Genomic DNA, 25,307 nt, shown 5'->3' on the forward strand with positions numbered 1-25,307 from the left:
AGTCTCTCCCACCCCATTTTTTAATCTTGCAGAACTGTTACTTTCAGTTATTTTAGTTGGTTCTTTTGGTATTTACCTTCCCATCTCTGAGTAGTGTTTTTTTACTACTACTACTTCTTGATTTTTTTTTTTTTTTTTTACACTTCTTGTTTTTTTTTGATTTAGGTATCATCTGTTGACTTCCCACTTTAGAACATGAATTTAAATCCTTTTTGGCCTCCCCTTCCCCCACCACTCATATGCCTACTTCCACTCTCACTCCATCATCTCTATATAGTTATGCCATAATTTTGATTAGATTAATATTCAGTGTTTACACTGCTATGTTTATGTAAATGCTATTTGTAGTTGAACCATATAGGGTACTATGATTATTTTTTTCTTTCCTGCATAACATTTTGTTTTCCCTGGAGTTAATAGTTGTATTGGTTTTCCTGATCGGTTAGTATTATATGTACTTATTGTGGTCTCTTCCCCAATATTGTTTCTCCCCTAATTATGTAGACTTTTCAATATGTTAAAATATTTTAGTTATTTTATCAGTTTCATTTGCTCAAGGAAATCTCTTCTATAGTTTCTGATCTGCTCTAATCTGGGCAGGTTGCTCTCTAAGCATGTTACACAGTTGTTGTTTGAGATACTCTTCCTCTGGTGACATGGGAATTCCCTTCAGCTCTCTCTTAGTTTGGATCCCTATTTCTTGATTTCTGTGTCTTTCTTTTTGTGGTTTTACTCTGTCATTTTTGTAGGGCATATCCTGCAGTATCTTCCTGAGAATAGTTGCTTGGGATATAGATTTATTTATTTATTTATTTAAAAATTTATTTACAAGACCAGTGCTCTAACCCCTGAGCTATGGAGCCAACCACTAAAAATTTATTTATTTAAAGATTTATTTATTTATTGTAGAGAGACAGAACGAGAGCATGAGCAGGAGGGGCAGAGGGAGAGGGAGAGAGAATCCCAAGTAGACTCTGTGCTGAGTGCTGAGCCCGACGTGGGGCTCAATCTCAGGACCCTGAGATCATGACCTGAGCCAAAACCAAGAGTTGGATGCTTAACTGATTGCGCCACCCAGACGCCCCTGGGATATAAATTTATTTAAAGACTTTGCATGTGTAAACATTTTATTCTACCATCACACTTAATTTATAGTTTGACTGGATGTGGACTTATGGGTTAGAAATCATTTTATTTTATTTTATTTTATTTTATTTTTTTTTTAAAGATTTTATTTATTTATTTGAGAGAGAGAGAATGAGAGACAGAGAGCGTGAGAGGGAGGAGGGTCAGAGGGAGAAGCAGACTCCCTGCCAAGCAGGGAGCCCGATGCGGGACTCGATCCCGGGACTCCAGGATCATGACCTGAGCCGAAGGCAGTCGCTTAACCAACTGAGCCACCCAGGCGCCCTAGAAATCATTTTAAAGATTCCATTACATTGTCTTCTAGTTTCTGATGTTACTATTAAGAAACATGATGCATTCTTTTTAGTTTTTTTCTCCAATATATTTATTTTTATTAAAGTAAGATTCCTATAACATAAAATTAACCATTTTAAAGTTTACAGTTCAGTGTCACTTAGTATATTCACAGTGCTGTGCAACCATCACCTCTGTCTAGTTCCAAAACATTGTCATCATCCTCAAAGGAAACCCCATACCATTAAGTAGTTGCTCTTTATTACCCCTTCTTCCCAGCCCCTTGGAAATCATTAATCTGTTTTCTTTCGCTATGGAGTTACCTATTACAATATTCCATGGCATGTGTAAACCACATTTTATTTATCCATTCATCTGCTGATGGACATTTGGGTTATAGCCTCAGCTATTATGAATAATGACGCTATAAACATTCATGCATGTGTGATTTTTTTAAACTTAAAAAAAAATTTTTATTGGGTGTTATTTTTTCTTATTTTATTTTTTTAAATTTAAATTCAATTAATTAACATATAATGTGTTGTTGGTTTCAGAGGTAGAGGTCAGTGATTCATCAGTCTTATATCACACCCAGTGCTCATTACATAATGTGCCCTCCTTAATGCCCATCACCCAGTTACCCTATCCCCTTCCCCTCCAGCAACCCTCAGTTTGTTTCCTATGATTAAGAGTCTCTTAAGGTTTGTTGATTTTTTAAACTTTTTAAAAAACTTTTTTTGTTGAAGTGAGATTCACATGGTATAAAATTAACCATTTTAAAGTGAACAAGTTCGTTTAGTACATTCAAAATATTATGCAGCCATTACTTCTATTTAGTTCCAAAACATTTTCATCACCCTGTAACCATTAAGCAGTCACTCCCTACTGTCCCCTCTCCCTGGATACTGGCAGCACCAGTCTACTTTTCTGTATCTGTGGACTTACATTTTTGTGGCTGAATGCATTCCACTATATTGATATACCACAATTTCTTTATCCATTCATTGGTTGATGGACCTTTGGGGTTGTTTCCACTTTTAGACTACTATAAATAGTGTTGTTCTAAACATTTGAGTACAAGTATTTAAACACCTGTTTTCAGTTCTTTTGGATATATATCTAGGACTGGAATTGCTGGGTCATATGGTAATTCTGTGTTCAACTTTTTAAAAAAAGATCTTTAAAATTTATTTTGAGAGAGAGAGAGACAGAAGCTCACAGGGGAGTGGGAGGGAGGGAGAGAGAGAGTCTTAAGAAGACTGCATGCTGAGCGTGGAGCCCGATGTGAGGCTTGATCTCATGACCCTGAGGTTACGACCTGAGCCGAAACCAAGAGTCAGATGCTTAACGGACTGTGCCATCTAGGCGCCCCTCTGTGTTCAACTTTTTTTAAAAAAAGATTTTATTTATTTATTTACCAGAGAGAGAGTGAGCACAAGCAGGGGGTCAGCAGGCAGAGGGAGAAGCAGGCTCCCCACTGAGCAAGGATCCCAGTGCAGGACTCGATCCCAGGACCTTGGGATCATTACCTGAGCCAAAGGCAGACGCTTAGTCGACTGAGCCGCCCAGGCATCCCTATGTTCAACTTTTTGATGAAGCGTCTGTTTTCCACATTGGCTGTACCATTTTACAGTCCCATCAGCAATGTACAAGAGTTCCAATTTTTTTACATCCATCCTCACTAATGCTTGTTAATTTCCAGTTTTTTAAAAGTTTTTAAGAAGTTTTTATTTAAATTCTAGTTGGTTATAGTGTAATATTGGCTTCAGGAATAGAACTTAGTGATTCATCATGTACATATAACACCCAGTGCTCATCATAATAAGTGCCCTCCTTAATACCCATCACCCATTTAGCCCCTCACCCACCCACTAGCAACCCTCAGTTTCTTCTCTATAGTTAAGAGTCTCTTATAGTTTGGCTTCCTCTCTTTTTGTTTTCCCTTCCCCTATGTTCATTTGTTTTGTTTCTTTTTTTAAAAGATTAATTAATTATTTTTATTAATTTAATATTTCAGAGAGAGGGAGGGAGAGAGTGCAGTGGGGAGGTGCAGAGGGAGAGGAAGAGAGTGAATCTCAAGCAGACTCCCCACTGAGCACGGAGCCCACACGGGGATCGATCCCAGGACCCTGAGATCATGACCTAAGCTGAAATAAAGAGTTGGACACTTAACTGACTGCACCACTCAGGCACCCCAAGTTTGATTAAGTTCTTTATAGATTTTGGATACTAATCCTTTATCAGATAGGTCATTTGCAAATACCTTCTCCCTTTCTGTAGGTTGTTTTTTAGTTTTGTTGATTGTTTCCTTTGCTTTGCTGTGCAGAAGCTTTTTATCTTGATAAAGTCTCAATAGTTCATTTTGGCTTTCATTTCTCTTGCCTCTGGAGATGTGTCTAGTAAGAAGTTGCTATGGCCGATATCAAAGAGGTTGCTGCCTGTGTTCTCCTCTAGGATTTTGATGGTTTCCTGTCTCACGTTTAGGTCTTTCATCCATTTTGAATTTATTTTTGTGTATGGTGTAAGAAAGTGGTCCGGTTTCACTCTTCTACATGTTACTCTCCAGTTTTCACAGCACCATTTGTTGAACAGACTTTTTTCCATTGGAGATAATTCTTCCCTGCTTTGCTGAGGATTAGTTGACCATATAGTTGTGGCTCCATTTCTGGGTTTTCCGTTCTGTTCCATTGATCTGTGTGTCTGTTTTTGTGGCAGTACCATACTGTCTTGATGATCACAGTTTGTAATATAGCTTGATGTCTAGAATTTTGATGCCTCCAGCTTTGCTTTTCTTTTTCAGGATTGCTTTGGCTATTCAGGGTTTTTTGTTGTTCCATACAACTTTTAGGATTGTTTGTTCTAGCTCTGTGAAAAATGCTGGTGGTATTTTGATAGGGACTGCATTAAATGTGTAGATTACTTTAGGTAGTATAAACATTGTTAATGTTTGTTCTTCTAATCCATGAGCATGGAATTTTTCCCATTTCCTTGTGTCCTCTTCAATTTCTGAAAGGTTCTTGAACAGGTAATTGCCACACCCATGTGTATTGCAGCATTATTCACAATAGTTAAGAGGTGGAACTCAAATGTCCATCAACAGATGAATGGATTTTTTAATATTATTCAGCCTTAAAAAGAAAACATTTTGGGGGCACGTGGGTGGCTTAGTTAAGTGCTGCCTTTGGATCGGGTCATGATCCCGAGGTCCTGGGATCGAGCCCCGCGTCGGGCTTCTTGCTTGGTGGGGAGCCTGCTTCTCCCTCTCCTCACCACTCATGCTCTGTGTCGCTGTCTCTGTCTCTCTCTCTCTCAAATAAACAAATAAAATCTTTATTTAAAAAAAGAAAAGAGGGGCGCTTGGGTGGCTCAGTCGTTAAGCGTCTGCCTTTAGCTCAGGTCATGATCCCAGGGTCCTGGGATCGAGCCCCACGTCGGGTTCCCTGCTCCACAGGAAGCCTGCTTCTCCCTCTCCCACTCCCCCTGCTTGTGTTCCCTCTCTCGCTGTGTCTCTCTCTGTCAAATAAATAAATAAAATCTTAAAAAAAAAGAAAAGAAAACATTTTGTTAAATGCTATAGCAAGGATGATCCTTGAGGATGACACTATGCTAAGAGAAATAAGCCAGTCATAAGAATCCAAATACTGTATGATTCCACTTATATGAGGTATCTAAAGTAGTCAAACTTATAGAAACAGAAAGTAGCATGGTGCTTGACAGGGTTGGGGGAAGGGTTGGAAATGGGGAATTGCTTAGTGGGTATAGTTTCAATTTTGCAAGATGAAAAAGTCTATAAATCTTCTGCACAACTATATGAATATAGTTAACACTATTAAATTGTACATTTAAAATGGTTAGATGGTAGGGGTGCCTGGGTGGCTCAGTCGTTAGGCGTCTGCCTTCAGCTCAGGTCATGATCCCGGGGTCCTGGGATCGGGCCCCGCATCGGGCTCCCTGCTCCGCGGGAAGCCTGCTTCTCCCTCTCCCACTCCCCCTGCTTGTGTTCCCTCTCTTGCTGTGTCTCTGTCAAATAAATAAATAAAATCTTAAAAAAGAAAATAAAATGGTTAAGATGGTAAATTTTGATATGTGCTTTTTACAACAGTTTTATTGGGGTTTCAAGAGAGCAGAGGTAATCGTGTGTACTCAATCTGATGTCTTTAATAGGATCTTGATGCTCTCTTTTTTTTTTGGTTTGTTTTCTTTTGTTTTTTTCTGTGTTTTGCTTATCTGTTTTACTTTTTTCCACCTTCCTTTGGTTTAGGTGAATCCTGTGGGATTTTTAGAATTACATTTTGATTTGTCTATATTTTAGAGTGCTGTTCTTATAAGGCCACCAGTCCTTTTAGGGTTCACCCCAATCCAGTTTTACCTTATCTTGATTACATTGCAAAGACCCTGTTTCCAAGTAGGGTAACATTCACTGGTTCCAGGTAAACATGAATTTTGGGAGGACATTATTAAACCTAGTATAGTCTTCTTTTTTAAAGATTTATTTATTTATTTATTTGAGGGAGAGACAGAGAGAGAGCACACAAGCTTGGGGTAGGGGCAGAGGGAGAGAATCTCAAGCAGACTCCCCACTGAGCCTGGAGCCTGACACAGGGCTTCATCTCTTGACCCTGAGATCATGACCTGTGCTGAAACCAAGAGTCGGACACTTGACTGACTGAATCACCCAGGTACCCCTAGTCTTTTTTTTTTTTTTATGGTTTTGTTTTTAAGTAATCTCTGCACCCAGTGTGGGGCTCAAACTCACAACTCCGAGATCAAGAGTCACATGCTCCACTGACTGAGCCAGCCAGGCACCCCTAAACCTAGTATAGTCTTGATAGGACAGGACCTACTTTGTTCTTCTTCACTGTTGTCTTAGATTTTCTGGGACTTTGCCCTTCCATATTCATTTTAGAGATAGTTTGGTGAAAAGCTATTGGGGGGTGCCTGGGTGGCTCAGTCGTTAAGCATTTGCCTTTGGCTCAGGTCATGATCCCGGGGTCCTCGGATCGAGCCCCGCATCGGGCGCCCTGCTCAGCGGGAAGCCTGCTTCTCCCTCTGCCTCTGCCTGCCTGCCGCTCCCCCTGCTTGTGCTCTCTCTCTCACTCTCTCTCTCTCTCTGTGTCAAATAAATAAATAAATATAAATCTTAAAAAAAAAAGATTCTCTAAAAAAAAGCTATTGCGATGTTGATTGAAATAGCATTGGACTTCTAGATTAATTTGGAGAACATCACTATCTACATAATACTGAGTCTTCCTATCCATGAATGTGATAAATCCTAATTTATATAATTTTCTTTAATGTGTTTCAACATAGTTTTGTAATTTTCTGTATAAAAACATTTCATATTCAATCGCTATCATAAGCGATATCTTAAAGATCGTGTTTTTAAATTGTCACTAATGTATAAGAATGCATGGCTTAAAATGTTTGATATCCAGCAACTTCTCTGAACTCTTACTAATTTAAAAAATTTTTTCTGTAAAGTCTCTTGGATTGTTTGAATTTTTATGTTTTTACCATTTCTCTCTTTGGCTCTGGTTCTTTTGCTATCTATTTCACATTGTAAATTACTAAAAGACAGAAACCTTTCTTTAATATGCTTTGGAGAGTAAATGGACAGTGAGTAGTATATTGAAATATATGAAAGGAGATTCTTAGGTGGTGTTTAGGAAAAGAAAACTTTTGGTATCTTGCACAGTGTTAGTGCTGATAAAGGGAAAAACACATGTAGAGAGAATGGAAAGGGCTGAATTAAAAGATCTAGGATATATAACAGAAGAGTAATTATGCCTTTGTCAGGATGGGGCTACTAGTAAACAACATTTAAGTCCAGAGTTAAGAGTTTATATTTTATGTGGAAGGTGGTTGATAGAACTATATTGTTAGGACACTCATGATTTTTATTTTAAAGGTCAATGCAATTATTTAGTGTGTTTTTTTTATTATTAATTTTATTATGTTATGTTAGTCACCATACATCATTAGTTTTTGATGTAGTGTTCCATGATTCATTGTTTGCGTATAACACCCAGTGCTCCATGCAGTACGGGCCCTCCTTAATACCCATCACCTGGCTAACCCATTCCCCCACCTCCCATTTAGTGTGTTTTTGATGGGCTTAAGGTTTAGGTAGGGGCCCTGAAAATCTAGAGCAGGAAATCTTATAATGAGAGGAAATGATCGGATAAAGGCTAGAGAAGAGCTAGCATAATGTTATTTACTTAAAAGGAATTAATGAATTAAATAAACCAACTCTCTTTTTTTCTGAGACATCCTTTCTGTATGCCAAAACTGGATTAGAAATTACTGTAAGGTGTTAACATGAAGGCAGAAGGTAATGCTGTTCAGAGACAGAGAAATAAAGTGTTTGGAAAATTGTGTCTTAGGGCACCAAGAGAAATAACTAATGACCTATAGTTGATTATTATTGAGATATCCGAGGATTAAAGAAAGCTGAGTCAGGGAGGGATTGGAAGGTAAATGTCTTAAAGCCATCAAGGAAGAAAGCCAGGCAATTATCATTCAATTCTTGCTACACTGTTAAAATTGAACAAAATGTAAAAATATATGATCTATAAATGTGTAAAAGACAACAAAAGCAGAAAGAAAAATAGTTCAGAACTTGGGACTGGAAAAATAATACAAGGTTTGTTTTTTCTGAGTTTTAAAATCCTAATATACAAAGTAATTTGCAGGAGAGATGACCTTATCTAGTTAATTAAAAATACAAGGCCTCCGATTGAACTTGAAAGTTAGTGATGAAACTCATTTTTAGCAGCAATATCTGAGTTTTAAAAATCATCCATATAATCTCATGTTGGCATTGTAAAGTGAGTATTCAGTTGGAGCTGTCTTTCTGGGCTGGTAGATTTAGCAGTGGATGGAGGTTCTAGAGATTCCATAGGTTCTGGAGCTTCCATAAGTCCCTTTCTGTATGACCAGTATAACAACAGACTTACAGATCTACCTTCTTTGTATTGTTTTTTGCCATTGTGTATTGCTTGCAAAATGAGAGGTTAGCACCCCATGGAAGGCTGGGAAGATATTTTTATTTTTTATTTTTTGTTTTTGTTAAGATTTTATTTATTTGAGATCAAGCGAGAGAGAGATCGGGAGAGAGCACAAGGAGGGGGGAGGGGCAGAGGGAGAGGGAGAAACAGGCTCTCCACTGAGCAGGGAGCCCAACTCAATCCCAGTACCCCAGGGTCATGACCTGAGCTGAAGGCAGAAGCTTAACCAACTGAACCACCCAGGTGCCCTGGGAAGATATTTTTAAAGAGATATTTTTATGAATCTTAGTACTTTATACCCTGTTAGAAATGTGTCATGAGGGCAGGGATTTTTCTCTGTTTTGTTCACTGAGTTATCTGTAACGACTAAAATAGTGCCTGATAGATAGGAGATGCTTAGTAAATATTTATTATTGAATGTATAAATGATTGTGTGCATGGAACAGTATTGGTAGTTAAAAGATTTTTTTTTGTCATTACATTGAAAATACGCTGTGGTTCTCTTAAAAGATACTTTAGTATTTTATAGCTTTGTTGTTGTAAGTTTGTTATTATTTTGCATTCTTTTTTCCCTCTAGGAAGTAGCATTTAATGTAAGTACACTTGAAGATTTTGTGAGGGCAAAGACAAATCCTGGGGAAATTGAATAAAGACTTAATACACTTAGATGTTAGTCGAAAGTTTTATTTTCCATTTTCTTCTGTGCAAGTTAGTTACAGGCCTCTCTGCAGCGAGTGGATGTGAGCTGCATTATTACAGTATAGCTGTATAATTGGTGTGGCCCTGTGTGAACCTATGGGATCTGGGGCATGTAATGAGTTAAGCTTTTTCTGCTGAAATGTCAAGAATGCATTTAAATACTTCTGGATTCTTGCCAGACCCACATTACCAAGACTATTCTTTATTTTAGATTCAAATATACAGTAGGTCTGAAGTGCTCAGGCATGCATATTGAATTTCTTTCTGAATGTACTGTAATTCAAAAGGAAACTGTTTTTTGAAGGAAGACAGGTCTTTACACATTACTTATGAATAACTTGCCTCAGATCTTGGATTCTTAATTGAAGATCTGCTTCTGTAGTCTTACTCAGGTAAAACTTATAAAGGACTCCATTATATGGGTATAATCAGATTCTGGATAGATGGTGTCTGTAAATACTGAAGGGATATTTGGATAAGTTATTAGAATTTTAAAATTTTTCTCTTAAGCCATTTCCCAGTATTTTGACAGGTGACAATTATGTAAGATATGGCATTGATGCAGGGACTGAGATGCTGATAATCCATAAAAAGTATTTTCCTATGGCACCATTCACATACTTGTTCCTACTTTTATCTCAGTGGTAATATATGTAAAGAAAATTTTTGTTGTTAAAGAGGGTTCATTAAACTATCCTAAATATGTCCTATGACTAGACAGTGTATTGGACACTTTTTAGAACTTTAGAATTTTTTAAAGTTGTCTTGAGTTTGAAAAAAAAATCCCCTTTTATGGTGATGTTTTTCTTTGACTATACTCACTGATCTAATGCCTCTTACTGGATCTGGCAACCTACAAAGGAGGTTGTCCTTTTGCTGGGCAATGGTTAGGTTTCCCATTTCCTGTTACAAAGTACCTTTCAAGTTCTAACAGTAATGTATTACTTTTCCATATTTAACTATTATCCCAAACTGAATATTTTGTAGCTCCTCTTTAGATAATTTGGGAGGTTTTAATAAGGAATAGTGGGTTATTTTGATGTACAGAATACTTTATGTCTTAAAGACTCTTGAACTGTTACAGATTTTTTAATGTTAAAAAAAATCATGACTCTGACCTTTTTTTTTTTTTTAATATTGCAGACTAGATATCTTCACATCCTCTGTTACAACTTCGGAGTAGAAACCCACCAGCAGAATAAATATGAAGAAAGTTCTTTCTGGCTTAGGTAATACAAACAAAATTAGTGAATGTGAATTTAGGGATATCATCATACAGTTAAGTAAATACTTACTATGTGGTACTTTGTCAGTTTAAACATTCTCTGACTTCAAATGCCAATATGCTAAATTTATTTATTCCTTTAATATGTGTTGTTTATTCTTAATAAAACACAAGACTATGTTTTTCTTTCATTCCTCCTTCATATCTCCATCAAGAATATGAATTTTTTGGGACACCTGGGTGGCTCAGTTGGTTAAGCGTCTGCCTTCAGCTCAGGTCATCATCCCAGGGTCCTGGGATTGAGTCCCTCATCCGGCTCCCTGCTCAGCGGGGAGCCTGCTTCTCCCTCTGCCTGCCGCTCTCCTTGCTTGTGCACGCTTGCTCTCTCTCTGACAAATAAATAAAAAAAAAAAAGAATATGAATTTTTCTTTTACTTTGTTACATATTGCTCTCTGCCAACCCCAGAGTATACGGGTGGATGGGTGAAGAGTAGGATCAGGATCAGCTAAAATTGTTATTATTGAATGATTCTGCTATTTTAATATCAATAAGTGTATATTTAGCACTTACTGTATGATCAGTATTATACTAATATTTGTACTATTGTATTGAATCTGGAAGTATCAAGGGAATAATGTAAAAATGTAGCAACTATATGCAAGAACCCTGTCTTTCACTGAACACTTAGGCACAGCACAGGTTCTGACACATAGTAGATATTCAATAATTGCTAGTTAAATGAATTCATGTGAAAAATGTATTTTTCTGGAGATGTCACATAAGGTACTTTGAACATCAGGGGATTATGGAATAAAATATATCAAATCAATTCACTAAATGTTTCTCCATTGTGAGTATAGGGTTAGTTCTAGTTATTTGGAGATACTCTCAGGGTTAGTTTAACTGTTGTGAAAATTGCATTTGCCATTAATGAAATAAATGCAAATATGGTCTTTGAGATTATAGTAATCACAGGTATATATATCCCTAACAAAATATTTATGCAAATAACTTTTTTATGTAAAAGCCTTTTTTTTAAGATTTTTAAAAATTTATTTGCCAGAGAAAAAGCACAAGCAGGGGGAGCAGCACAGGGAGAGGCGGGCTCCCTGCTGAACAAGGGGCCTGATGTGGGGCTCAATCCCAGGACCCTGGGATCATGACCTGAGCTGAAGGGAGACGCTTAATAGACTGAGCCACCCAGGCGTCCCTGTAAAAGACTTTTTAGAGCCTAAAGATTGATCGAACTCTATGAAGAACTATGCCTAGCAGAACAGGCTTATAAAGTTATGAGTTCTACTTGACTCAATTTAGAATGTTTCACACAAGTGGAATATACCTGAAGTTATTATAAAATTGCATTTTAATAAATTGAATTATTTCATATATAATCAAAGGAGCTGAGTAGTTTAGCACAGGTTTTACAACAGGTTTCGTTTAAATGAATCTTTTTGTAAAGTGAATGATAAGTGAGTTTTGTTACAGGATTTGGCAGTATTGGGGGGTACAAAGTTTATGGCATCAACCTATCAAAAAACTAGTATGCCAAGAAGACAGGGATGAGGAGGACAAAAGAAATTTAAAAAAAAATACCCCCCCCCCAAAACATGCTGGTGCCATGGGTGGCTTCTGGAAGCTTAAAACTGTGGAGGTAAGCTTGAAGTTTATGCCAAGAATAAGGGGGAATGTTTTCTAGGAAATGGTCATAAGAATAGGCTGAGGCTTAAAGTGGCATATGTAGGCCATTTTCACATATACCATGGGTTGTTGACATCTGTCGTTATCATTTTTAGAACACCTTACAGAAGAAAAATTTGATGGTGACAGGATGATTGACATACATATCATCAGCTGGCTATATCAGATTTTTACTGTATGTTTAGTGGCTATATTTTTAGGAATATCATTTGATCCACAGTCAGATTTTCATCAAAATCTATATTGTAAATTTATAGAGCACCATTATATTTTGAGTCTTTTGTGTTCTTGTCATTAGAATGAGATTAGGGAAACCAGGAAGAACTTAAATTCTAGCTCTAGTTATTATATATGATTTTAATCTCTGCCTGATTATATTTTCTACCTCTTTTGGGGATATAAAAATATCTTGGTGAAGTATTTTCAAATGCCCTGAAAAATTACATTTTAATGTGTTTTAAAAGAGGCAAAAATAATTATCAATGTTATTAACAGTAGGAATTTTAGCACAGTGGATAGTTTTTCTAGTATTAGATCAACTCAATCAAAATTTGAGTCATCTATGACATCAGGGTGAAACTGGTAATATTGTGATACCTACTTTTTAGAATTACTGTACAGCTTAAATATGTTGATGCATGTGTTGTAGAGTGTTCAATATCTTGCTTGGGAAACAGAAACTGGTCAGTAAATGGTAGCTGTTGCTGCTATTTCTAGGTGATATGTTTGCTCTTTACTGTAAATGAGCACTAATGTGGCAAGTCCACTAGTTTAGTTCTAAACTTTATCACAGTGAAATCAAACGTGGATTACCTTTGACTTCCCAGGTAACTATATTATAAAGACAAACACCCACATTTTCTGTCATACTGCTTATCTTTGGAACAGTTTATCTTTGTGCTTTAATTATCCGTGTATTAAGACTATTGGGAGCAGTTGGTGGTACTGTAGAAATGAATAGCTGCTAATTAAACATCCGTCTCTGTAAATTTTACACCAGAAGGAGGCAATGGAGAGTGTACTTTCTACAGGCTTAAGTCTTTTGTAAACAGTGAATATCTTAAGGTAGAGGTTATATGCAGTTTGAAAGTACCCGTTCAGTCTTAAAAGGAAAAACTCCAGTTTTACACAAATGATAACATATCAAAATTGCTATAGTATATTAGAATTTTGTTGAAATAGAAGCCTAGAACATAAGAGAGTGGTGGTGGGTATTGTTTATAAAGCTCTTTTCTGTCCCTCAGTTCTTGTTAACAGATCTCACTCACTCAGTTCAGGACCTTTTTCAGTTTTTGTCTCCCCCTGCCTTTTCTTTTGCTAAGAAAAGTTCATGAACAGCTGCTGTTCTTGCTTTTTTCTACCACACTCTTTTGATCACGTCCCCTTATTAGAGATGCCATGGATTAAGAGAAGGCTGCTGTAATTATGAATGGAATTGGGAATCCTTTAGCTTACTTTACTGTAGGCATCAGGGTACCTGCCTCGATGTATTCAATGACAAATTTAGTTAGGACTCGTCTCAGACCTTTGAAATCAGAATGCTAGTATTGGAAATATATTTAAGAGGTTTTTTGTTTAATAAGACGCATTTTGGGGGGCACCTGTCTGGCTCAGTTGGAAGAGCATGTGACTCTTGATCTCAGGGTCACGGGTTCAACCCCTACATTGGGTGTAGAGATTACTAAAAAAAGAAATAAACTTGCTGCCCCTCCCCTTTTGTAATTCTTGCTATATTGAGCTCTTCTGTCTGCTCCTAGCAGAAGACAAGCATAAGTAGATGGGAAGAGATTAGTGATATAGAACTTTCTTTCTTCACAGTCTAGGGGATTTCAGTTGCCCTGGTGGCGTTTAAATTTAGTCTTTATCTTTTAACGTCCTAATAATTGGGACATATATTATGCTGAATTTGGCTTTTTATAAAAGATATACAGAAATTGCACAGTAACAAATTAGTATTCTAAAAGAAGCACTTGTAAACCAAACAAATACAAGTAAGTCTAACTCAAACGGCTTTGGGGTTACATTGATTTACTGCAGAGATTTTGCAGATTTTTTTCTCCCTGGGAGGAAAACGCCTTAATCGCAAAACCTTAGTCATATCCTTAATCACGGATGATTTTTCTTTTATTTCTAGTAGTTCTAATTCAACTGTGTTACTTGGAGCTACTGACTGGTACACACTTGGGAGGCTCACTTTTTTCCTTTTGCTGTAAGAAGACCTATTTTGTAATTGTGGCAAATTAAATTTAGGGGAGAACAGTTAAAATGAAAGTGATACAGTAAAAATGTTTAAAATTTCTTCGCTGATAAAAGAAGTTATATGTGCTAATTATGAAAATTTAAATATTACAAAAATATATAATGTGTTAAGTAAAAGTCCTTTGTAATCCCACATTCATAAATGCTCATTACTAACATTTTACTTTGTTTTTTTTAAATTTTTTTCACAGACAGTTTTTAAAAGGTCTTTTAATATGTTAAATGACAAGGAAGACATGAGAATCATTGAAATGCATTTGGAGGATTTAAGGAATTGAGGAGTTTTTTTCAAAATGGACTGTAAATAAGGAAAATTAATGGAACAAAACCAAGCCAAAGACTATACGTAGGACAATTCCTAATTGCTGATCTCTTGTTAGAGACAGTGAGATAAATTGGGAAAATGACAGAAGACATTTGAATTGGACAAAATCATGGAGAATTGGATAAAACCCTGAAGGTGTTCTATAAAAAATAATCTAATTGATCTTAATAAATGAAATAAAAATGACCCTACTTTCTTTGACCTACAGGTCAGAGACTGCTTAAAGATTCCTGAAGAGTCCTTTGTAGGTTAAATTGAGAATATTTCTCAACTCCTTGTGTGAGAGCTCTGTGCTGCCTTTTCCCCTTCAGAATCCAAAGAAAGCACGATTTCTTCAGCATCCTTCTGAGACCATAATTACAGTTTATATTTTCTTTAAAAAACTTCCCAACCTAAACTTAGTGTTGCTAGATTTTTTGGATGTGAATAAATAATTGGGTAGACGGTATATTAGAGTAGGAATAATTTTGGAGCGCCTCTTCTAACACTACTTTTAATTTCTCTAAAGTTAATCTAAAACCTGCCTCAGTTGGTAGCTAATGTGAGTTAGGAATAGTTTTTACCCTGCACGTAGTATCCTCAAGTGAAGTGTGTCTCTTTCCTGCCTCTATAAAACTTCTTGTATCTCTCATTGAATGAAAAGAGGAGAATTCAGCAAAAATTATACTACTGTTTTCTTTTTTTTTTTTTAAAGATTTTATTTATTCATTTGAGAGAGAGAGAATGAGAGAGAGAGAGCACATGAGAGGGGGGAGGGTCAGAGGGAGAAGCAGACTCCCTGCTGAGCAGGGAGCCCGATGCAGCACTCGATCCTGGGACTCCAGGATCATGACCTGAGCTGAAGGCAGTCGCTTAACCAACTGAGCCACTCAGGCACCCATATACTACTGTTTTCTAAATTTATAGCGCTTAGAGTTAGCGAACCAGATTATGTAAGTTCCATGTTGGGTTTAAAATAGGTATTATGTTTACAATAGGGACAGTATTTATGAGGTATTTTTATTTATCACTGCCTAGTCTTTATTATGGTTATATATAGGAATATATATCACCAGAGGTCTTTTTTTTTTTAAAGAAGATTCTACCTTTTTAAGTAATCCCTACACACACACACACAGGTGGGGCTCGAACCTACAACCCTGAGATCAGGAGTTGCATGCTCTACTGACTGAGCGAGCCATGTGCCCCACCAGAGGTCTTCTAATAAGGAAATAACAAAGGAAATATAAATATGTTTTCTGCACAAATGTTAATGATTCACTGTATGAGCCCAGGGGAAATTTGTATCAGTTTCAATGCTACTTAATGCTCATCCCTTTATTTTCCCTTTGTTCTCAGCCCAAGACCTTGAGAATTTGACAATATTATTTATAGTCAGGCAATGTGATCTAAGGAATGATCACAGAGCTAGCAGTAGAAAATCTGTTACTAATCAATTGTGTGACCTCGGGTCACTCACCTAATAATGTGCTGCAATGTCTATCTGAAAAATGGGTACAGTATTATCTGTGTCACAGGCTTGTAATAAAGATGCCATAAGGAACATAATAGGACTTTGAAAAGTTAAGGGTATTACATAATCATAGACTGTGATAAATTATTAACTATAAAAATCATATGCAAGACCTATTTTAATGGTAAATGGAATGTATTAGCACCATCTTGTGGAAATATAATGAATTGTATAACAGCAGTTTTAACAAGATAATTTACTAAAGCTAACACTTAGAGCTGTAAGATTCTTTACAGATCTAGTTCAGTAATTTAGAAACTGTGTTCTCTGGTGCTCTCTGGTTCTGCCAGAACAGCTTTTCAGAATCTCCATTAAGGGAAAAAGGAGATGTAGCCACAATTCTCTAACACACCCATCTTGATTCAGAGAAGTTAGGCATTAATTTTGGTAAGTAGTATGTCGATGCAAGATTTTGTTTGAAAAAAGTGATTCACTTGCTTGCAGTTTAAAAATGACTGGTATAGATCAATTTCATCTTGTATAGATAGGGAAGTGTACATTTAGAGAGATTTATACAGTGGCACCTAGTTGGGACCCTAGATCTCCAGTCTTTTAGGAATAGTCTTTCTCCAAAGTTCAGTAATGAGGTTCCCTCTTTGATTCCTGATTTTGACTAGTATGAGTCTTCTCTCTCCTTTTCTTGGTCAGTCTAGCTAAAGGTTTGTCAGTCTGTTGGCTTTTTTCAAAGCATCAACTTTTGCTTTTATTGGTTTTTCTCTATTGTTTTTCAGTTATTTCATTTAATTCCCGCTGTAATCTTTATGACTTTTCCCGTCCATGCTTGCTTTAGATTTAGTTTGCTCTTTCTGTTCCATTTTCCTAACATGGAAGGTTGAGATCTTACTTCTCTTTTAATATTGTTATAGGTATAAAATTTCCCTTAACCATTGTTTTCCATCCCATAAATTTTGGTATGTTGTATTTCCCTGTTCACTCAGCTCAAGGTATTTTCTAATTTCTCTTGTGATTTATTCTTTGACTCATTGGTTATTTAGGAATGTGTTGTTTAATTTCCACTTAACTTCTTGATTTCTAATTTAATTTCATGTAGGTGGGGAACATACTTTCTATAACTTCAGTTCTGTTAAATTTACTGAAGCTTTTTAATATGTTCTATTCTGAAGAATGTTCTCTGTGCATTTGAGAAGAGGGTGTAGTCTGCTATTATTGGGTGGAGTATGATATAGATGTCTGTTAGGTTAGTAGGTATATAGTGTTGTTCAAGTCTTCAGTATCCTTTTTGATGCTCTGCCTAGTTGTCCTGTCTGTTATTGAAAGTGGGGTATTGGGCGCCTGGGTGGCTCAGTCGGTTAAACGTCTGCCTTCAGCTCAGGTCATGATTCCAGGGTCCTGGGATCAAGCCCCACATCGGGCTCCCTGCTCAGCGGGAAGCCTGCGTCACCCTCTCCCACTCCCCCTGCTTGTGTTCCTGCTCTCACTATCTCTCTCTCTGTGTCAAATAAAGAAATAAAATCTTTAAAAAGAAAAAAAGAAAGTGGGGTATTGAAATCCTCTGCCGTCATTGTTGAGTTATATATCTTTCCATTCAATTTTGTCAACTTTTGTTTATGTATTTTGGGGGCTCTCTTGTTAGGTTTATATATGTTTTTGTTATATCTTACTAATAGATTTGCTCTTTTATCATTTTAAAATATCCCTCTTTATCTCTAGTAACATTTTTCATCTTAAAGTCTATTTTGTCTGATATTAGTGTAACCACTCTAGTGCTCTTAGGTTGCTGTTTACATGGTATGTCTTTTTCCATCCTTTACTCTCAACCTCTTTGTATGTTTGAATTTAAAGTGTGTTTTTTGTCAGGGTGCCTGGGTGGCGCGGTTGGTTAAGCATCCGACTCTTGGTGTCAGCTCAGGTCATGATTTCAGGGTTGTGAGATTGTGCCCTGCCTCAGGCTCCATGCTCAGTGCGGAGTCTGCAGAGTTTCCCCCTCCCCCTCTGCCCCCCACCCCTGCGTGTGAGCTCTCTCTCTAATAAATAAATATTAGAAAAAAATAAAGTGTGTTTCGTGTCAACAGCATACAGTTGGATCTTTTTAAAAAATCCAGCCTGAAAATCTCTGCCGTTTGATTTTATTGTTTAATCCATTCAGCCTTTTCATGTTGATAATTGTTGGATTTATATCTGACATTTTGTTTTTTGTTATGTCATGTCATGTCTCATGACTACCTGTTCTTTCTTTTCCTCCTTTACTACTTTAAGTGAATATCTTTTCAAAATTAATTTATTTTTTGTTGTGGTAATGAATATATACAACATAAAATTTGCTATTTTAATTATTTTAAGTGTATAATTCAGGGGGATTAATTACATTCCCAGTGTTGTTCGACCATCATTGCTATCAATTTCAAAAACTTTTTTTATCACCTCAAATAGAAATTCCTTAACTTTTGGGGCGCCTGGGTGGCTCAGTCATTAAGTGTCTGCCTTCAGCTCAGAGCATGGTCCCAGGGTCCTGGGATCGAGCCCCACATCGGGCTCCCTGCTCAGTGGGAAGCCTGCTTCTCCCTCTCTCACTCCCCCTGCTTGTGTTCCCTCTCTTACTGTGTCTCTGTCAAATAAATAAGTAAAATCTAGGAAAAAAAAAAGAAATTCTCTAACTTTTGAATGCTAACTCCCCATTTCTCCTTCCCCCTTCCCCGGTCCCTGATAATCTCTAATCTCCTTAATATCTCTGTGAATTTGCCTATCTTAGATATTTCATGTGAGCGGAATCATACAATATTTGTCTTTTTTTGTCTGGCTTATTTCACTTAGGAGAATATTTTCAAGGGTCATCCATGTTGCGACATGTATGAGAACTTCATTCTTTTTTTTTTTTTTACCAATAATTTACTTTATTGTGGTAAAATATACATAACATAAAGTTTACTACCATTTTAACCATTTTTAAGTGTACAATTCAGTGGCATTAAGTATACTCACAGTGTCGTATAAACATTACCACTGTCTATTTCTAGAATGCTTTCATCCTAAACAAATTCTGTACCTATTAAACAATAATTCCCCAATCCTCTCACCCCTGGTAACCTGTATTCTACTTTCTATCTCTATGACTTGGCATTTTCTAGGTTCCTCATATGAGTAAAGTCATACAATATTTGTCCTTTTGTGTTTGGCTTATTAACATGTTTTCAAGGTTTATCCATGTTGTGGCATGTACCAATATTTCATTCTTTTTATGGGTGAATAATATTCCATTTTATAGATTTAACACATTTTGTTTATCCATTCAGCACGTGATGAACACTTGAGTCGTTGCCATCTTTTTTTAAATATTTTATTTATTTATTTGACAGAGAGAGGGGAAGTGGTTCAAGTAGGGGGAGCGGCAGGCAGAGGGGGAGAGAGGCAGAGGGAGAGGGAGGCGCAGGCTCCCCACCGAGCAGGGAGCCCGATGTGGGGCTTGATCCCAGGACTCTGGGATCATGCTCTGAGCTGAAGGCAGACGTTTAACCGACTGAGCCACCCAGGCACCCCTCCATCTTTTTTGTTATTATGAATAATGCTACTATAAACTTTGGTGTATAAGTATCTGCTCGAGTCCCTGCTTTCACTTCTTTTGTATGTATACCTAGGAGTAGAATTGCTGGGTCTCATAAATGGATTTAAATTGGTTAACAGTTTTTAAAATTACATATTCTTCGTGTTATTTTCCTTATGGTTGTTCTAGGGCTTACAATATACATCTTAATTTATTAGAAGTTACTTCAGATTTATATTAACTTCCTACTGAAAGAAGTTTTACTTCTATATAGCTATTCCCTATTCTCTTTTTTTGCTATTATAATTATATAAGTTATGTCTCTATATGTTTAAAAACTCAGTAATATGTGGTTATAATTATTGCTTTATATAATCTTATGTATTTTAAAGAAGACAAGAGAAAAAAGGAGAGCATAAATATTTTTATAGAATCTTTTTATATATTAGCCTTCTCATCAGTTTTGGTTGTCTTTGTTTACTTCCTATAGATTTAAGTTACCATTTGGTGTTATTTCCTTACACTAATTATAACTTTATTCCCACCCACTTCTTTGTGTTGTCAGAGTAAAAATATATTACATATACAATGCCCCAACAATAAAGTTTTATAGATATTTATATAGTTGCTTTTTAAATAAGGAAGGAAATGAGAAGAAATATATAATCATATTGTCTTTTATAATTATCTAAATAATTACTAACACTTTTTTTCATATGAATTCACATTAATGTTTGGTGTCATTTGCTCTCAGCTTGAGGAATGTTCTTTCGTATTTCTTGTAAGGCAGCTCAGCAAGAAATTCTCTCAATTTTTGTTTATCTGGGAATGTATTTAGTCTTCTTTTGAAAAATAGTTTCTCTAGATACAGGATTCTTAGTTGACAGTTTTTTCTCTTTAAGCACTTTAAATATGTCATCCCTGCTTTCTGGCACCCATTATCATGTGATGAAGAGTTAGCTGTTAATCTTGTTTCCTTTGAAATGATGAATCATTTTTCTCTGACTGCTTTCAAGATTTTCTGTTTATCTTTGACTTTCAGTAATTGGAGTATGATGTGTCTGGGTATGGATTTGTGTGTGCATGTATGTGTGATCCTAGTTGGAGCCCATTAAGCTTCTTGGATGTGTAGATTATTGTTTCCCCTCAAATTGGGAAGTTTTCAACCATTATTTTTTTGAATATATTTTCTATTTCTTTCTCTTGCTTCTCTCCTTCTGGTACTCTCATGCATATGTTGTTGTGCTGTATGATGTCCCACACGTCTTTGAAGGTCTGTTCTTTTTTTCCACTCTTTTTTTCCTGTTTGTTCCTCAGATTTGTATAATCACTACCAATCTATCTCCAAGTTTATATATTCTTTTTTTGCCGGCTCAAATCTACTATTGAGCCTCTCTAGTGAATTTTTCATTTCAGTTATTGTACTTTTCAACTTCAGAATTTCCACTTGGTTCTTTTTTATAATTTCTGTGATTTAATTGTTATACTCTTATTCTCTATTTGCATCATTGTTATCATACCTTCCTTTAATTCTTTAAATATGCTTTCCTATAGTTCTTTAAACATATTTATGATAGCTGCTTTGAAGTATTTTTCTACCAACTGCAACATCTGGGACCTCTCAGAGGCAGTTTCTATTGCCTTCCTTTTATCCTCTGTATAAGTCCACTTTACTGTTTTATTGCATGTGTTGTAATATTTTGTTGAAAACTAGACATTTTGGATAATATCTTGCAGCAAGTCTGGATACCAGTTTCCCACCTTTATGGAACTTATTATTATTTTAATTGTTTGGTCATTTATTTATTTGGTTATTTGACTGGACTAATCCTGTGAAGTTTATTTTTCTCACAGTGTGTGACCTCTGATGTTCCTGCTCAGGGTTTTTCCCCTTGTTTTTGTCTTTTTATGGCTTTCTAGGCTTCACCTTGCATCCACATAAGCCACTTGTTGGTCAAGGGTTGTGTTTAAGGTCACTTAACCAGTTAGATATTCACCCTTTCTTGTTGGATGTGTATTTGTCTTAGAGGTTTCACAGTTCAGTGAATTTATTATTTTACCCTGCATTAGCCAGGGGCTAATAGCTAGTAGGTTCCCTTTCTGATCATGCCTGAGAGGGCAGCCTTGGGCATGTGCACAATCTCTCAGACCGCCCAAATATGCGTGCAATTTGGTTTCTTAAAACAAACATGTTTTTTAGAGCAGTTTTAGGTTTACAACACAGTTGAGAGGAAGGTACAGAGATTTTCCACATATCCCCTGATTCCGCACATTCATAGCCTCCCCACTAATCAACATTTCTCCCCAGAATGGTACATTTTTTTTTTTCTAAGGATGAACTTACATTGACACGTCGTAATCCCCCAACTCTAGTTTACCTCAGGGTTCACTCTTGCTGTTGTATATTCTACAGGTTTAGACAAATGTATGATGACATATACCTACCATTATAGCATTTTAGTGTCATACAGAATAGTTTCACTGCCCTAAAAATCCTCTGTGTTCTGCCTCTTCATCCCTCTCTTCCCCAAACTCTGTCAACCACTGATCTTTTTGGTCTCCATAGTTTTGCCTTTTCTGGAATGTCATATAGTTGGAATCATACAGTATGGCTTCAGATTGGCTTTTTTCCCTTAGTAATAATGATTTAAGTTTCCTCCATGTGTTTTCTTGTCTCGATAGCTCATTTATTTATTTATTTATTTTTAAAAGATTTTATTTATTTATTTTTGGGGAGAGAGAGAGAGAGAGAGAGAGAGAGAGAGACTGTGCGGGGGGGGGGGGGAGCAGAGGGAGAAGCAGGCTCCCCGCTGAGCAGGGAGCCCAACACGGGACCTGATACCAGGACCCTTGGATCACGACCAAGCCGAAGGCAGATGCTCAACTGACTGAGCCACCCAGGCACCTGATAGCTCATTTATTTTTAGTGCTGAATAATATTCCACTGCCTGGATGTACCATAGTTTATTTGTCCATTTCCCTACTGAAGGACATCTTGGTTGCTTCCGGTTTTGTCAGTTACGAATAAAGCTGCTATAAATATCCACATGCAGATTTTTGTGTGGATATAAGTTTTCCATTCCTTTTGGTAAATACCAAGGAGTGTGATTGCTGGATCATATGGTAAGCATATATTTAGTTTTATAAGGAACCACCAAACTGTCTTGCAAAGTGGCTGTACAATTTTGTATTCCCACCAGCAATGTATGAGAGCTCTGTTACTCCATATTCTCACCAGTGTTTTAGACTTAGTGTTTTAGACTTGGGCCATTCTGATAGGTATGTATTGGTATTTAATTTTTGTTTTAATTTGCATTTCCCTTATGACATAAGATGTGGAACATTTTTTCATAGGCAAATTTATTTGCCATCTGTACATCTTTTTTGGTGAGGTATTTGTTAAGAACTTTGGATCATGGTTTAATTAGGTTGTTTGTTTTTTTACTGTTGAGTTTTAAGAGGTTCTATTTGTATATTTTGGATATCAGTCCTTTATCAGATGTGTCTTTTGCAAATATTTTCTCTGAATCTGTGGCTTGTCTTCTAATTCTCTTAATATTGTCTTTCACAAAGCAGAAGTTTTTAATTTTATTTTTATTTATTTATTTGAAGATTTTATTTTTAAGTAATCCCTGCATCCAACATGGGGCTCGAACTTACAACTCTGAGATCAAGAGTTGCATGCTCTACCAACTGAGCCGGCCAGGCATCTCAGAAGTTTTAAATTTTAATGAAATCTAGCTTATCAATTATTTCTTTCATGGATTGTTTCCTTGGTGTGTTGTATCTAAAAAGGCATCACAGGGGCACCTGGGTGGATCAATCGGTAGAGCATGTGACTCTTGATCTTAGGGTCATGAGTTCAAGCCCCACATTGGGCATGGAGCCTACTTAAAAAAATAAATAATAAATAAATAAATAAAAAGGCATCACAATACCCAAGATCATCTAGGTTTTATCCTATGTTATCTTCTAGAAGTTTTATAGTTTTGCACTTTACGTCTAGGTCTGTGTTCCATTTTGAGTTAGTTTTTGTGAAAGATGTAAGGTCTGTGTCTGGATTCTTGGATGTCCAGTTGTTCCAGCATCACTTGTTGAACAGATGGTCTTTGTTCTGTTCTGTTGCCTTTGCTCCTTTGTCAAAGATCAGTTGAATGTATTTATGGGGGCTCTCTATTCTGTTCCACTAATCCATTTGTATTTTCTTTAGCCAATTCCTTGATGACTGTAATAATGTACTGTCTTGATTGCTGTAGCTTTTTAAAAAGATTTTATTTACTTGAGAGAGAGAGCACAAGCAGGGGGAGGGGCAGAGGGAGAGGGAGAAGCAGACTCCCTGCTGAGCAGGGAGCCCGATGTGGGGCTCGATCCCAGGACCCTGGGATCATGACCTGAGCTGAGGGCACACGCTTAACCAACTGAGCCACCCAGGTGCCCTGGTTGCTGTAGCTTTATAGTAAGTCTTGAAATTGTGTAGTGGCAGTCCTGTCCTGCAATATTATGTTGACTGTTCTCATCTCTTGTCACTCCATAGAAGCTTTAGAATGTTGAACCAGTCTTGCATACCTGAGATAAATCTCACTTTGTCATCATGTATAGTTTTTTAAAATTGTATTTTGGGTTTGATTTGTTAATATTTTATTGAGGATTTTACATTCATGTTCATGACATATATTGGTTCATAGTTTTCTTGTAATGTCTGACTGGTTTTGGGTATTATTAGGGTAATGCTGGCCTAATAGAATGAGTTAGTTAGGAAGTATTCCTTCTGCTTCTATTCTGAAGAGATTGTAGAGAATTGGTATAATTTCTTCCTTAAATGTTTAGTAGAATTTACCAGTGAACACATCTGGGCTTGGTGCTTTCTGTTTTGGAATGTTGTTAATTTTTTATTCAATTTTCTTTGATATCTATGGGCCTATTTAGAGTATTTCTTTTTTTTTTAAGATTTTATTTGTTTATTTGAGATAGCGAAAGAAAGAGAGAGAGAACGAGCAGGGGTGGGAGGGGCAGAGGGAGAGGGAGAGGCAGGCTCTCCACTGAGCAGGGAACCCGACGTGGGGCTCGATCCCAGGACCCCGGGATCATGACCTGAGCTAAAGGGAGATGCTTAACAGACTGAGCCACCCAGGTGCCCCTAGACTATTTCTTTTTGTGTGAGTTTTGGCTGCTTGTATTTTTCAAGTAATTGGTCCATTTAATCTAGGTTATCAAATTTGTGGGCATAGAGTTATTTATAGTATTTCTTTATTACCCTTTTAAATTTTCATGGTATGTGTTGTGATGTCCCCTCTTTGATTTCTGATATTAATAGTTTGTGTCCTCTCTTTTTTTCTTAGTTAGCCTGCTGGAGGCTTATCAGTTTTACTGATTATTTCAAATACTAGTGGTTGGTTTCATTGATTTTTCTGCGTTTTTTTTTTTTTTTAAGATTTACTTCTTTGAGAGAGAAAGAGAGAGCACACGTGCACGAGCATGTGAGTGAAAGGAGGGGCACAGGGAGAGGGAGAGGGAGAGAAGCAGACTCCCTGCTGAGCCCAGAGCCCAACTCAGGCCCATCCCAGGATCCTGAGATCATGACCTGAGCCAAAATCAAGAGTCCTTGGCTTAACCAACCAAGCCTCCCAGGCACCTCTTGATTTTTCTCTATTGATCTCTTTTG

At 36.7% G+C, this 25,307-nt stretch overlaps 1 protein-coding gene across 1 annotated transcript in view; it reads left to right on the forward strand.

Moving 5' to 3' along the window:
- TEX11 (testis expressed 11) overlaps positions 1-25,307 on the forward strand; it is a 299,352-nt gene that overhangs the window by 66,154 nt on the left and 207,891 nt on the right. Inside the window, exon 9 of the mRNA XM_032393867.1 lies at positions 10,269-10,354. Coding sequence (XP_032249758.1) covers positions 10,269-10,354 — 86 coding nt within the window. The remainder of the gene's footprint in view (positions 1-10,268; positions 10,355-25,307) is intronic.

This window comes from Phoca vitulina, unplaced genomic scaffold, assembly GCF_004348235.1.
Source record: "Phoca vitulina isolate PV1807 unplaced genomic scaffold, GSC_HSeal_1.0 scaffold77, whole genome shotgun sequence".
NCBI lineage: Eukaryota > Metazoa > Chordata > Mammalia > Carnivora > Phocidae > Phoca > Phoca vitulina.